This window comes from Ornithodoros turicata, chromosome 1 (assembly GCF_037126465.1).
Source record: "Ornithodoros turicata isolate Travis chromosome 1, ASM3712646v1, whole genome shotgun sequence".
In the NCBI taxonomy this organism is placed as follows: Eukaryota; Metazoa; Arthropoda; class Arachnida; order Ixodida; family Argasidae; genus Ornithodoros; species Ornithodoros turicata.
The window spans coordinates 9,377,076-9,391,929 of NC_088201.1; the positions used below are offsets into that span (position 1 = coordinate 9,377,076).

A 14,854-nucleotide genomic window follows, 5' to 3' on the forward strand; every position below is an offset into this window, starting at 1 on the left:
AGAAGGGGTCTAAATTTCATCCAGATTTTAACCTAATCTGACAGCCAGGTGTATGATATCCGATACGTTTGTTTACCATAAGGACAGGTGCGTCAACGCGGCATTGTTTCAGGAATACGGCGGCGTGTGGTAAGAGCGATATATAGCCAAAAAAAAAAGAGAAAAGAATGCACGTGCGAGACACATAGCCATCGTGAGACCTCGACGATGGCTGTATAGTGTCTCGCACCCGCATTCGTTGCGATTTCTGAATACTCGTACATCCTTCTGCGCGATATTGCCGCCATAAATATGAATTGAGCGCACGGCAACTTGTCGCCCGTGCATCCTGTTTTTATACGTGGAAAAGGGTGGACGTCTTTTTCCGACTGACTACGTGTTGTTCACCGATAGTTGTACAGCTCTTGCCGCTGTGTGGGAAATTGCTAATTGTCTTGTAGGCTAGCACAACCGTACCGAAATTCTTCAATATGAGAGAGCGGTTTAAAATACTGCCAACAGGTACCTGTGGAGTGCAAACCTGTACCTTTTATAAGTCGTTGTAGTGCAGGTAGTACCTGCAATATTGATGACCCTTTACTGTTGATCTTTTTCATACTCTTTCTGTCCCTCTTTTTTCACCTAGCAGTAGGTTTAACACATTTTATTCTAGAGGTTTCGTTATGTGTGGAATTTTACGAGTCAGTTTGTGTAGTTGTAACCTGGCATCTTTTCTCAGTTTTCACTAACACAAGTAAGGAAGAGTAACTAACTAATGTACACTAACTAAGCCAAATTCGAATTCTACTTCACCAACGCTGTTGCTTGGGTTGTTTTGTACGCCATTGTTTCTGAACTCCCTACAAAACTAGCGGGAATCTGAGTTGTGATTCTCAAGGGAGCTGCTTTCGCCGTGTGTGAAAGTAACAATATATTTTCCACTTTTAGTTGACTGAGGGAGGAGACTACGAGATAGTCGGAGGTAAGAATTGAGTTGGACTTTTTCTGTTCCTCTGTCTCTATGCTGTTCTAGCTACAGGTAACTGATTTATTGAATAGTATCTCCCTTATCTTCTCGATATACAGACGGCACACTTCGTGTTACTGTCATAAATGGTCGATTGCACGCTGAGGGGAAGCCCGTATATTTCGTTCCTATAGTACGTGCAGTTTAATGCACGTCTAATAGTTTAATGACAGTGGTAGTACGTTTTCAGAGATAAGAATACTATCTCTGCTAACGATCACGAGCAGTGCGTTATGTGGAAGTATATAAACGCCATAAGAAACATCACTTGTATTAGGTGCGTTTGATCCTGTGTCGATTTCCCATGTCGACTCGCGACGTCGCTCTGGTAGTTTTCCTATTATATTTGCGTGTTATATCTTATAAAATTCAGTAAGAGGCTAATCAAACGTTACATGACAGAATCTTACAAGTCTGGAAGAAGCACAAGGAAAGCTTAGGACGCCGTGTTCACTAATCCTGTGTTCTTTCATTTCTGCATACAGAATCACCGTGGCAACCACCCACTCCTCCGTGCGTTCCCCCGCCGATACATGGCAATGTGCCCCTACCCCCGCGGGTGGGGGGACAGCAGGTCCTACCTTTCCCGCCGCCTCCATTGCCCGTGAAACCAGCACACATTCGAGAGTTGGTCTCTGGTGGTGAGAACAGGCAAAAGCCAGATAAGATTTCCGTGGCCAAACCGAACGGGCAGCATGCAGTACTGCAATCACAGCCTTCGTCCAAGAAGAATTACGAAGACACATCTACCTTAGGTGCGTGTTATGTCATGGGTGAAATTACTGTTTTTAAGTAAAACGTGCGTCATATCGATATTTTGCGAGTACACGAGGTATGGTTTGAATGGCATATATTAGGTTAGGATTCTGAAAAGCACGAGGCATTGTTGATCGATAAAACAGTGCTGATAGGGCAGCAGAGTGACATATACCAGCTAACCATGCTCCGTTTGACGCATTTCCATGCACCAATTTGCTTGTCTACAACTCTGCGTTACAGCCTGTGAACGTAATGAGATGACGTGTAACGAGTGACGTCCCAATTTGCGTCTAGACAGGTCCCATTTTTTACGGTCATAGTCCCGATGTCCCACTAGCCGTTTTGGACGGCGTTTTGTCCCGCTTTTGGCTGCAGCAAACCTCGAATGGAAAAAAAGATAGGGCTAAATAGCGAACGAGCTTTCAACTTTCGCTTGCCCTTCACCCGGGTCCCATCTTTCCACGGTCTAGCCCCCATTCGGACGTGTTGGCTATCAAACTTTTAGTTGACTTACGCTTTCATCAGGCTGCCTCGGTGGGAGCGTGGCCTTATAGTGTAATGATCAATCATTGCGGTGTGGACGATAATGACGGAATTGTACCGTAAGTTCAGCGAGTTTCAGCTGACGTTTTCCCTTTATATCGGCAAACAGAATACGTTCTGGTCGAAGTATTTGATGCGCGCGCTAAGTAATATATACGTGAAAATGCAGAATAGAAATAATTGAGTGGAATATCGGGTGAAAATAACTAAAATAAGGGCATTGTGTGTAGGCGAAATAAAACGAGTGATTTGTTGGCTGACAGCAGTCTCCCTCACCGCAGCTGTCCCGCCTTGGGGTCTGAGGAATTCGGTCACGAATTGTACGCATCGCATGTACACACCGTACAATAGACGACTTCAGAAAATCCCAGGGCTCCTTGCGTACGCGTTGCATCCTGGGAGATTACTGGAATGAACTGTCCTTGAAGTTTCGTTTTCGCTGACCTTGACTCCTCGTGGACCGAGAGAGAAGGAACCGAAACAGCTTGAAGACCTCCTCCTTTGTTATTAACAAGTTCCCATAGTTCAAAGCGGCACTAAGCTCTCTGGTATTATCTGATGTCGTCTACTATGAAACCGCGTTGGCGCAGCGCCCACGAGGCTGCTTGTTCGGGACAGGCTCGGCAAAGTGGAAGTCATATTTTTGCCCTTGTGCACCCTGACGCTCTAATAATAGCACGAATGTAACGAATCGAGTTGCTCGCTAACTTTGCGGAATGAAGAGCATGCTGTGAAATATTAGATGTGTTTTTGTTTGAATGTTACGAACAGCAACCACCACGTAGTGTAGTCTTTTACCTATGTAGTCTACCATGCTGTAGTCTTTTACATATGTTTTTGATATCTGCAGTTGTTAGCACTTTTATCAACACGTTTTCGCCCCAATTCACTAGCACGCGTGTGCAAATTTCGGGCGTAGTTCTTTCATGTCATGTCTTTCTTCCACTTGTATTTCTCAGCAGCCTTAATTGCAAAGAGACCGTTGCCTCCTGTGCCACCAAGCCTTACAGAAGCTGCCCCGTCGCCTGTCCCTCCACCTGTACCCCGTATTCCAGTGGAAGAGGTAGGTTGGCCTTTCCTCCTAATGCTATACGTATTCTAGCGACCTGCTGATTTGTCCGGCAAGCCTCCTACCACCGTCGAACTCTTTTTGCTTCCTTTTGGGAAAGGAAGGAACACTAGGTCAACAGCGTGACCTAACAGGCCATATAAAGCTCGAGCTCCCTTGGCTAACGCCTCCCGTCACTCGAACGTGACTTGGATTCGAATCCCGGCCGTGCTCTTTGAGTGCTCCAAAGGATATGTTTAAAAGACAGTCCCCCGTGAAGTCTGCCTGGGTCGCACGATCCCTTCACCGACCGATCTGTGTGGCGAGCAGATCGCGAGGTAAGGCACGCACCCACTCGCTGTAGGGACCGTACCCACATGCGTTAGAGATGTGCGGGACCGCAGCCTTCCAGGAACCAGAAGCCTTCAGCAACAGAAATGAGATTACTTTATAAGCCGCACTATTTCCTTGAAGTGCAACAGGAGCCGCGGTAGTGAAAGGTTGCGCAGGTTGTGGTAGTTAGTCGCAAAATAAGCTACTGTAAACGTATTTTTATTCGCGATGTATTAATTTTCGCGAATTGCGCAATCTCTCATTTCCGAAGTTTTTTTGCGAGTATTTAATTTCGCGATTTTTTTTAGCGGTCGCGAAATTCGCGAAAATTAATACATCGCGAATAAAGGTACGTTCACAGCACTTAGTGACTGGCAGTGGCACTACCTTTCCGAGCTCTCCCCCCACAAGACGCGGCTGACCTTCTGTGAGTCCGGGATTGGCTGACGACGCAGAACGTCATTCGGGACTGAGTCGGGAAATGTAGGATTTTGATACGTCGGTCACGTTTGACGTAACTCAGTGACGTTTGCTGACACATCAGAGGAAGGAGAGAGGTGCGCTGATTTCGCTCCTTGGTCTGCTTTGTACAATGAAAGCGCTTGGGTTTTGCAAGTTCTTGCACAATAAAGCAGGTACAATGAAACCCCTACTTTTACTCTGTGCAATTTTTAGTCGAATTTGCCGTAAACTATGTAAACTATGATTATCACATAAGCAGGGATGATACCTTATTTCCGCTAGAAATTCGCCGGTTGAAAAACGATTGAGCCCCTCCGCGTCATATCTCCCAGCTGACGCCGCTGTCAACATCCCGCTGCTGGTACTGCACGGGAGGCCGGAAGAAAACAAGAACGTGACGCGGCTTCTGTTGACCTTTTGATTAGTCGAGAATGTGCGGCAAAAAAAAAAAAAAGAAAGAAGAAAAAACGTGCATTGCGCGGTGGACGGAAAGCGGATGCGACATTTCCCGCGCTGCGGCACGAGATTACCGTGTCACGTTCGCGTTTCCGCGTTCTTGCCGCTCGCCCGATTGTAGATATGTAATCTAATTTATTTTCCACCATAAGTGCAGTGGAGATTCGAGGCAAAAGGCCGGAAAAGGCTTGACCAGGCCTCAACACCCCAACATAAGACAGAGAAAATATTTTGCTGATAATTCGCGTTTTGAGGGATAATATTTCGCGCTGAATTTCGCGCTGAATTTTGAGATGAATTTTGAAATGATTTGTTAGTACGGCTTTGACTGTTTGTGTGTATCTGGTCTTGTCATTGTTAGCGGAGATGTGTCCGGGATTTTGCGAGATCGAGGAAAAGGACATGGAGCACCAGAGTACTAGACTCTAGCTAAAACCAAGAACTTGACAAACAATTTCGCCAATTAATTCGCTGCGAAATTCAATGCAGCTGTCAACAAACACATTGGAATACATATTGCAAATATTGGGAGTTACATTGAAAGGGATTGTCGTCTGCACTGCAGCCGTTGACATATGCGTTGGTGCTATTTCCCGCTATGTTTTCGGGGAAGAAAATAAACAGTATTTCTAAAGCTGTCTGCTATAGTAGTGTCCACAGCAGCAGGGACAACCTCGAGCCCACATGTGAACGAAAAATCGAAATGTTGGAAATGGAGATATATTGGCTCTTTGGGACGTTTGACAATGCTGATAGTTGCACACATGTTGACTATGAACATATATGAGGCTTGTTAAGCCACTGTATTGCAATAGGTAGTTGTATTCAAGTTTATTGTTGCTGTGTATTGTGCTTACACATTTGCTTTCATGCTTTTTGCGTTAACATAGGAGACTTTGGAAAGCTATCCTTGGTTCCATGACATTGAGAGGGAGCAAGTTGATTTTTACCTGAGGGACCGTGAAGATGGTGCATACCTGGTGCGCGTGAGCAAACGTGGGGGTGACAATAACCCCTATACCCTCAGCATCTTCTACAAGGACAGGATCTTCCATCTGAACATTCGAAGAAGAAATGACAATACGTATGCGTTGGGCACTGAGAAGCCAATGGAGAAGGTAATTTGTGCTTCACAATAATCAGTGAATTAAGATCGAAAAACAAAGAAAAAGTAGGAGTTAAAACATATGGGAACCTGTGCTTGGAAAACATTGGAAACAGTGGCTTGTATTTCCACTGTGGGGGTGTGGAGGTACTGACAAATTGTCATCATACTTGTCGTGAGGTAGTGCTGGCATCATAGTCCTTGGGTCTCACATGAGTGGGTCTGAACGTGTTTTCTTAGGGTCACCCACCTTGCTACTTCATGCACACTTTTGTGAAAAACATGCAATGACAGCACCCATTGGACATAATGGATTATCCGACTATAGTCGTGTTCAACTTCAAGGAGGAAAAGAAATCTAGTCCGCAAGCACTCAAAATATTACTGCGCTGGCTGGACACAGAGAGGTCATGCTCCCTCTTGCACCAGATAATGTAATCCATCATGCCCACTCTGCTTCCGTATTGGCTGTTACGACTGGCCGCATGACAGTACGCTGCTGCAGAAAGTACGCTCCCCTACTGATGGCGCTGCAGTATTTCTCCTGGCGCGCTATTGCGTCTTGTCTCCAACGGCGTATGTAGTTGATGGACTAGACTGACTGAACATGACTATAGGAGCATACAGAAGTGTCTCTCCTTTAGTTGTTCCTTTGGTAGAACATACATAGAGCCTGAAGTTTTAGGGTTTTACCCGATTCTTCCCCAAATTTTCACCTTGAATTGAAGGTTGCCTCTTTAGGATGAAACCCGATTTTTGACTGGCAAATTGGAGGAATGCACTAAGTTACTTGTTTGGCAGCAAATGCAGTTACATTACTGTTTGTACTAAACAACTACAGCTAGTTTGAGTAACTGAGCCAGATTTCTCCCCAAATTTAGCATACTGGAAGTTTTTTTCACCAGAATTTGCAGGAATTTAGTGCATATTACTGTTTTCCCGATTTCTACCCCCGAATTTAGAAAAAAATATTTCCCGAAAACATCAGGCTCTAAACATACAGTGTGCAATGAACTTGAAGTTTTCACAAAGTGTTGGAGTTTTGACCTCCTGCAGTTGCTAAAACAGAAAGTAAAGAAATGACAGACAATGAACCTCTTGAAAACACATCTTTTTGCTGGTTTGTTTGCTCTTTCTAGAGTTTGTAAAACGTTGCATTTTTGTAACTTGTGTTTCAGACGTTCACAAGTATTCCTGAATTGATAGAATACCATCAACAGGAGCCCATCATACTTACTTCGAAAGGACGACCAGCTGGGCAGACCTCTCTTGTTGTGACACCACACCCCGCGAGAATTGAACCCTCACGATGAAGTGCCATTCACATACTCTGCTTTGTGCCTACTGAGTGCAACTTCAGTGTGAAAGAATTCCCTTATTTACTTTCATTCATGTTTTAGCAGTGCCACTTGCAGGTGTATTTAAGAATACGTCAGATGTTTCCACATGCTCTCCAGCATTTGCAATGGTTGTTAGCTGTCTGTTGAAGAGAAGAAGTTTAAGAAAATGTGTAAAAAGAGAAAACTATTATAGCTATCTGCTGTTATGGTTGATGTGTTGCTTTTCATGTTTATGGTGCTCGTGTTAAGAGGCTAACATTACCTTTTGTCTGTTGTGTAACTTTTTCCACAGTGTACTGAGCGTATGTAACATCTACTGCTGCTTACTTTAGATGTAGATACTGTAAGGGCAGTAGTGCAGACACTATCCAGAATTTGTGGTATTGGTGCTTAATTGCCATTCAGTCGCAGAAGGAAGAATGTACATAATTTATTTTATTGCCTGTTTGTTCTCGTCTGGTGAAACCTTGGTGCTTTGGTCAAAGTTGTGCGTCGAGTATCTCTCTTAACACATTTCTAGTCTTTTGTTATTACAGACAGCATATAGAACAAAGTTGTGTTTTGCAAATCAATTGAGGATTGCTGTGCAAACCTGCTGGATGGCCTGTAATGTTGCCTTGGAATATATTTGGTGGATTTACGTTTTTTTCCGAAAAATAAATGTTTTAAGTGAAAACTGTAAGGTTCTAAATTGAAGTTTATGGCTGTCTCTTTGTATTTTCGATATCCAAAATCAGGTGCATATGATATCTGAGAAAGGCATGAATCGCCTGTGCACAATATGATGCTGCCTGCACGTCAGGGATAGAGTAGCAAACATGGTTCAAATTAAGTAGAACCTGAAACTAAGCATTAATACCTTCGGAGAAGGGTCCTTGGCAGTGGTGTAGCAAGAGCATTCCTTTTTTTTTTTGGGGGGGGGGGGGGGGGGGGAAGGGGGGGGATTTAATCACCCCCTTAGTCATAACTTTCTTAGTGAATTTGGGAAAGGGAAAACTGGGATAAAAATCCTCCTCTCAATGTAAATTTCCCATAGAACTCATCCTAAAATATTTTTCTGGCTACACTATTGGGCCTTCGTAATGTTGATTATACGTTCCCAACATCCAGTGGAATGAAACATCGAAGTTGAATCTATTGCATCATAAACTTTATTCCGATAAAACTACAACTGAGATCATTGATCTGTCACTTGATGTCACATCAGAGGAACAGAGCACCAACCAATGATTTTATGCACAGTGAATTGCTTCGAAAGATGCCGTTACGAAAAACAGAAGACAGCTGCCAAGCGAGAAAAAGCACCACAACTAAAAAGGAACTAAGCAGAATGCAAAAGTATTCTGATCAAGCAAAAAGCGACTAGATGCAGATGTGAACTTAGGCAGTACGAGGACTTGCAGGAAAGAGAGTAAGCAGACAGCAAGTAACAGAGAATGTATTACGCAGAACTGAACAGTACCATTAGAAATACGAACACTGTCAACACAAAAATGTCTCTTAACATTTCTTTCACGCAACACAGCCGAGGTGGTCGCAAACACAATCATTTGAGAAGGTTAAGTAAACACAAAAAGTAACATCCCAAGCAGCCATTGCACTTACGTTAGCAATTTATGCTGAAATTTGTTAAATTGCTGTCCATGTGATATAATTGCATAGTTTCGAACTTCTCAAGAGTGAAACGCTTTCTCCAAAAGCTGGAGGTTAAAAAAAAAAAAGAAACTACATGAAGCAGGCATTTCTTAAATGCCTTTTTATTGATTTTTAAGTGCCTTGATTGCCTTGAAATTGATAATTTGAAATGCCTTTTCTTGTTTTGTCTCATGAGCAATGAGACAAAACATGAAATATTCAAAATTCATTACTTCAACAATGATTTAGCCACCTTCTAAGCACGTTCGCATCATTCTCGGAGCACGTCGTGTGCCTTGCGCTGCTTCTGGGTCATCATGGCATTCTGGAAGAAAGGAAAGTGGTGCATACTAAGTGCCACGTTTTACACCCATTTGGGTCAAAGCACCTTGACTCTCCTCGAGGCTCGCAAAACTGTGTTGCGAAGTGGAGTTCCTCTCCTGGTTTCTGGCTTGGCCTGGAGTGGAGTGTCGTAGCTGTCGCTGCTCTCGTCTTGCTTCTTCTTAAGAAACCGCCAGGGCGAGCTCAGCATGGACGTCACTTTCTCCTTGTTTATTTTGGCATTTGGCACCTGCAGTAGCCAAATGGATGCTACGGGAGAACTGTTTAAGATATGGCTGTGCGCATTTTGTCTAAACGGTTAAAGCCGGATCATGAAGGTATTGATAGGGATTTTAATTGTTGTATGTACATGGTTTCTCATACATTCGGGGATTGTGTTACGTCTGACGTCCTGCAACGCAGACTCCTGAGACGCATGAGTAAGCTCAAGTGCCTTGGTTCAGTGATTTTGGATGTGTAACAAGGCTGTCAGCTGACGGAAAACAACGTCCTGCTTCTCCAATTTCAGTCACTATAGGCAAGCAAGCACTTTCATGGTATTTGAATAAAATTTTGTCTATTTTAACATTGAACATGAATGCCGAACTCTAGTTGGATGCCACAGCTGACAAAAGCTGGAAATTTCATCAGAATTTATTAACACAACAAAATCGGACATTATAAACAATGTTGGCCTATAGCAACACTTGGAGAAATTATCCTTGGGCATTCAGCATGTCAAAAGTGCAACCGGCAACAACTTTATTGAGGTGAATGTGAAAAGTGGGTATCTGTACATCTTTGTATTTATCCATATTCCATACTGGAACTATTTGCCATGCTCTTACCTGAATCTTATCCACACTTGAGCTCTTGGTCAGAACGTTACCTTGCTGAAAAGAGCTCTTCGCACATAAGTCCTGCAAAGTACTTGCTTGTTATGGACTGCATTTTAAGTACCAACGTCCATTACCTTTGAGCAGTCCCCAAATGTTCTGCTCCTTTCATGCTTCCTCCTTTTGAAGGCTGTACCATCAGTGTTCTCTTTGTTAAACTGCAGAGTAACTTCAAATGAGTTACTGCTCATTGCGAGGTGCTCCCTTAATATTTTTGCAGGGACTCAACTTGCCTGTCTTACATACTTCTTCTTTTGCAAAACTTCAGGCATTCCTTGAACGTAATCATACAACTCTGCGAGTGCCTTTTCTGTATAGTCCTCTACCTTTTCCGCACTTGTGTTCCTCTGAACACAAAAGGTGATGGTCGTTTTTATGGGCTGTAACAAGACAACGCGAATGGTTTAATTTCAGTCAGCAACATTCATTTAACCAACGCACCTCTGTGTTGTCTTCTGTGCTGTCTTCTGGACTGCTTCCTTTTTTACTTTGTTTAATGTATGATATCACATCCTTGACAAGCTCTACTGGGTAGTCAAATAGAGATGGTGCATTCTCTATGAGGAATGCCACAGGCTTCGTAATATTAACGTTGTTGATGTGCATCTGATCCGGGGGCATCTAGAAACAGTAAATAAATACACGTTATGCGTTTTAAGCGGGGGTTCCCAGGATCATTCAGCATACTCAACAGTTAGTTGACGTCACCACGAACGACACCTAGTATTGGCGCATTACTAACCTGTCGCGGGCAGAGGATGATTGGGGTAAACAGGGTGGCTAAACTCTCAGACGACATACAGTTCTCCAGCCGTGCATTGGAGACTCCATGCAGAAGCAACAACAGTTCTTTGGTTACATCGTAATTTGGTTGCGGCAGTAAGAGAAGAAGCAGCTGAGCTGCTTTGAGCTGCCTCTGTTTACACTGGACCCGAATTGACGGCAGAGCTTTCTCCCTGTACAGACCTAGAAATCGACAAATTCATTCATGTGACGAACAGCAGGCGTCACAAAGCATGTTTGCGTACCTGGTATTCTGCAGTAAGCTACGAAATGTGCATTCGTCAATAGAGGCTCTTCTAAATCTGACAGCAGGCTCTTGAGAGTACAGGCACAGTCGTGTACGCTGTAGCCATCCTCGTCAAAGTCTAGCAGGATATTTCTGGTTAGGAGTATCTTGAGGGCCTGTTGCCGGCTGACGCTGCCCGATTTCCGAAACAGGCCTTCTTCTTTTATGTCTACATTGACGAATTGACAGGTTATGCACATAGTGACAGGCTGCTTGCATGTCATGGTACGGTAGCTACTCACTTGAGCTTTTCTGGAGATGCTTAATGAGATGACGAATTGGTTGAGCAGCCTCCGCTGTCAAGATTGTAGCATTTGCGAGATCTTTTGATACTGTGGAATCAAAATGAACGGCTATATTTCTCCTAATCAGTGGAATTGGGTTGTGTAGAACATTACTCTCACTTGAAAAGGGGGCGATTTTTAGGCGATTTCAAGACTTTTTACCATGCATCCTTCAACTTACGCAGTGCATCTAACATGAAATCTACATGGGAGGAGGGATGTGTAACGCCTTATTCGACTTTCAAAATAAAGGAAGAGCAGCCACATTAAATACGATGGAAATTGATGTTCTGAGGCTGGAACACGGAACCTTTTCAGTGACTTCCTTCTTTCAACCACATTAACACTGATTAACGGCTAAGTCTGAATCGAATGCACAAGGGCCTTTTGAGGAAGTGGAGTACCGACCTTTGCAATGCTTGGCTTTCTGTCTTCAACAGTGTGAAAGAATTGCATGCAAAATGCTACACGACGAGGTTAATCAGCCTAATAAATTCCACTGCCGGGTGTGATCCAACCGTCTTTCTGACGCCAGAGTATGTCTTGCGCGTCGTACTTAGCTACGCAGAGGTAGATCCAGACCCTCGGTTTGCTGGGAGGGTTTCTTTGTCGGACTGTGTAGTGGGGGAGGGGAGAGAGGGAAATCCCATGTATAAACAGAGGTTTTGGGGGCGATCCCCCCCCCCCCCCCCCCCCCGGATCCGCCCCTGCGCAGAGAGAAGAGCGCAGCACGCGCCCGCAAATGCGCAAAGACGAGCGTTGTGCGCAGCGCATCTGTGACGTAAAGGGAAAACTTTCGGACACGCAAACCTCGACCCCCAAAGAAAGAAATGAAGAACACAAGGCAGTGGAAATGTGGAGACTGGCACAGGGTAATTTTCCGGGTGAACATATCCTCCAATGTATCCAAATAAATATTTCATTCTGGCTATTTACTGGCACTGTCTTGTAAGTACGCAGAATATAGCTCGTGTTGAAACGTAGGGATATCATCGTTTCTGATAGTGGCAATCTCTTTATTGCCTATTATCTTTCCATTACCCGTTCATTTATATTACTATTTCAGTCGCAGAATACCACACATAAAGTGAAAGGTACACTCTAAATCTTTTCACACCTTTAAAGGTGTAATAACGTGCATGGCGCACGCCTTTTTAGGTGTAATTTTGGTAACATCATAATGGAGCACGGTTTCGCATAAATTTTCTTTACTCGAGTGCTGTCTGTCCTCCAAAAATTCAGTCTTGCAACATCTCAACATTGTTCAACAGTATTGTAGACACTTGCGCGTGCTCGATTATCGATAGCGATGCATATATGCATTAGCTCGTACCTACGTTTTCCAAGACAAAATGAAAGCAAGATTTGCACTGACACTTTATCTTTAGTAATGCTTTCCGAATTTTGTAAAATATCATCCTGGAGATGCAATGTTACGCAACCAGGTTGAATGTGCATAGCGCACACCTTTAAAGGTGTGAAAAAGTTTACAGTGTATGGCAGGGCATTGACTTTCGCTTCACACAATTCATTGGATGTTTACCCGCAACAAAAAGATACACGACCCACAGTCACACATATAGATAATATATCCGATACATAGTTCGTACTATGCCCTGATGAGAAGGCGGGTGAAATGAGTAACCCCACAGAGACGTCCGGTCTACTGTCACTTATGGTGTAACGCAAAGCTTAGGACGCGAAGCATACCTATAGTAGTGACTGTAGCCCGGACCATTTCACAACGAGGCCTCGTGGATGAATGGTGATGGTGAAGACAAGGACAGCGCGTGCATTATTGTCGCAAACACGCTCACTTGACGTGACAGGCTTCGTGTATGCGCTCAGCATGTGCGCATAGACGAAAAACTGGACAAAACAACACGCGACACCACAGTCTGTTTATGTGAATACAGAGGTTGTGAAGATGCATGTATGTGCAGCCAGTCGAATAGGTAAAAGTATGCATCGAGAAATTAGTCGAGGAAGGCTACAAACATGGACGACTCAGAATCGCTGAAATCAACCAACACAGGAAAAAGGTGCTGACCTATCGAACCTTATTCAAGTTTTCGTGTGTGACGATAGGACCGACACTAGTTCCACAGTATACCACGACGAAGGTTTCCCGTTCCATCGGTTTCAGCGCACAAATAATAATGATTATTCGTAATAATAATAATAATTCGTGGCTTTTCGTCGCGAGACGTCTCTGATGCGCACAAGGTTCTGCATGCGACCCCGAGCAGAAGCATTATGTTACATCCCCCGATTGGCATGAAAAGCACCTCGAAGAGCACTGAGGGTATAGCAACGCCCATAACTTAATGCAAGCTCAAAATTTAGCCATGATGAAAAAAGATTAGCGTTGTTAACAAACGACTAGAGGACACGAAAAATGATATACAAGTTAGGAAATATGACACAGTACATTGTACAAAGCAGCCTTTGTGCTTGCTCATGACGTACATATAACAGTGACCTTGAATGCGTTCCGGAAGGCGAAATGACAAGCAGCTTTATGTTCGAATTTTATGGAGTCTAGTCTGAGTGAGTGAGCCTGGAAAAAATAATGCATAGAACAAACGTGTGGAGGTCAGCCTAATAGAGACTTCTACGAGAAGATGGTTCCCCACTAGAAAAACAACAATAAAACGCACACACACACACACACGGAGAGAAAAAGGGTTCCTCATATTCTCTTGCATGGCCAACTTCTGTCGCTCCTTTCGATCACTTTATGCATGCATACTCAACTAAATACACCATCTCACTTTTTAACACATCAAATTGCTTACCCTTCAGTTTCTTGTAAATGGGCAGACGTTTACGTTTACTCTTCGCATTTTCCATCTCCAATATGGACGAAAACTCGTCTTTCTCCAAGTCAAGCACAAACGACAAGTGCATCTTGCACAATACCGAAAATGTACTGCCGTCATCGAATCTGAACGCCGTCACTTCATCCCTCTGTGAATGTGTAACTTCGGAAGTTACACAGTCCATTGTTGCGCAAGGTTATAGTATCCCTGGAGGGAAGGCGGCGACGGTTTAGTTATCTCGCAAAAGAAAGTCGATAAGAGATTCAAAAAAGCAGGCGAACATTGCAACAGTTCTGGACACAAGTGTCACAGCTTCAATTTGCAAGAAACAGTGACACCTGCTAGAACAAATGGTAGCAGGAGAAATTGTACCTTTTATGTGCAGTACATCCTTCAGGACAAAACAAATGGGCTGCAAGCACCACGACCAGGATTCAAGTATCCTGACTTGTCAACTCCAACAACAGACGTCGTCCCCACGGAGGACAACCGAGCAACTGGCAACGGAATCAACACTTGAAAACGACGCTTCTCCGTCCGATTGGTTGCAAGAGCTGTCCAATCACGGCGTGAGTTTCGTTCTTCGGTTCGGTCGACGACGCTGGGGCAACGCGAGCGGTAGCAAGCGGGGTTGGAAAGCATTCTAAGGGCGTTCATTGTTCCGGTCCGCGGCCTTTCATCACCTGTCCTCGCTTCCCCCATTGCTTAAATCAAACAACTGGTAGCTGAGGTGTGATCGTGAAGAATATACAATGAAATACATTACACGCTATAT

At 44.0% G+C, this 14,854-nt stretch overlaps 2 protein-coding genes across 6 annotated transcripts in view; one reads left to right on the forward strand and one right to left on the reverse strand.

Annotated features, from left to right (window-relative positions):
- LOC135377434 (lymphocyte cytosolic protein 2-like) overlaps positions 1 to 7,753 on the forward strand; it is a 135,290-nt gene extending 127,537 nt beyond the window's left edge. For all 5 annotated transcript variants that reach the window (XM_064609835.1, XM_064609836.1, XM_064609837.1 and 2 more), the window contains 5 exons: positions 928 to 961; positions 1,492 to 1,761; positions 3,268 to 3,371; positions 5,498 to 5,725; positions 6,891 to 7,753. In XM_064609835.1, the coding sequence (XP_064465905.1) occupies positions 928 to 961; positions 1,492 to 1,761; positions 3,268 to 3,371; positions 5,498 to 5,725; positions 6,891 to 7,025 (771 nt within the window). In that variant the 3' untranslated portion in view covers positions 7,026 to 7,753. The remainder of the gene's footprint in view (positions 1 to 927; positions 962 to 1,491; positions 1,762 to 3,267; positions 3,372 to 5,497; positions 5,726 to 6,890) is intronic.
- Positions 7,754 to 8,187: 434 nt separating this feature from the next.
- Positions 8,188 to 14,574, reverse strand: LOC135396929 (rho GTPase-activating protein 19-like). The gene is made up of 11 exons (XM_064628172.1): positions 14,452 to 14,574; positions 14,056 to 14,286; positions 11,216 to 11,305; positions 10,933 to 11,142; positions 10,647 to 10,870; positions 10,346 to 10,525; positions 10,138 to 10,284; positions 9,982 to 10,062; positions 9,857 to 9,928; positions 9,076 to 9,258; positions 8,188 to 9,012 (listed from the first exon to the last, which is right to left on the reverse strand). The coding sequence occupies exons 2-11, from the start codon at positions 14,261 to 14,263 to the stop codon at positions 8,959 to 8,961; spliced, it is 1,449 nt and encodes a 482-aa protein (XP_064484242.1). The 5' UTR covers positions 14,264 to 14,286; positions 14,452 to 14,574; the 3' UTR covers positions 8,188 to 8,958.
- Positions 14,575 to 14,854: the final 280 nt, after the last annotated feature.

What these genes read in the sequence shown, in the direction of transcription:
- LOC135396929 (XM_064628172.1), bottom strand. Translation starts at nt 14,263, where the DNA reads ATGGACTGTGTAACTTCCGAAGTTACACATTCACAGAGGGATGAAGTG. An exon ending in CAAGTGTGGATAAGATTCAG is followed by an intron (nt 9,259 to 9,856) that starts GTAAGAGCATGG and finishes TGGCTACTGCAG; the next exon opens with GTGCCAAATGCCAAAATAAA. An exon ending in GAGCCTCGAGGAGAGTCAAG is followed by an intron (nt 9,013 to 9,075) that starts GTGCTTTGACCC and finishes CCTTTCTTCCAG; the next exon opens with AATGCCATGATGACCCAGAA.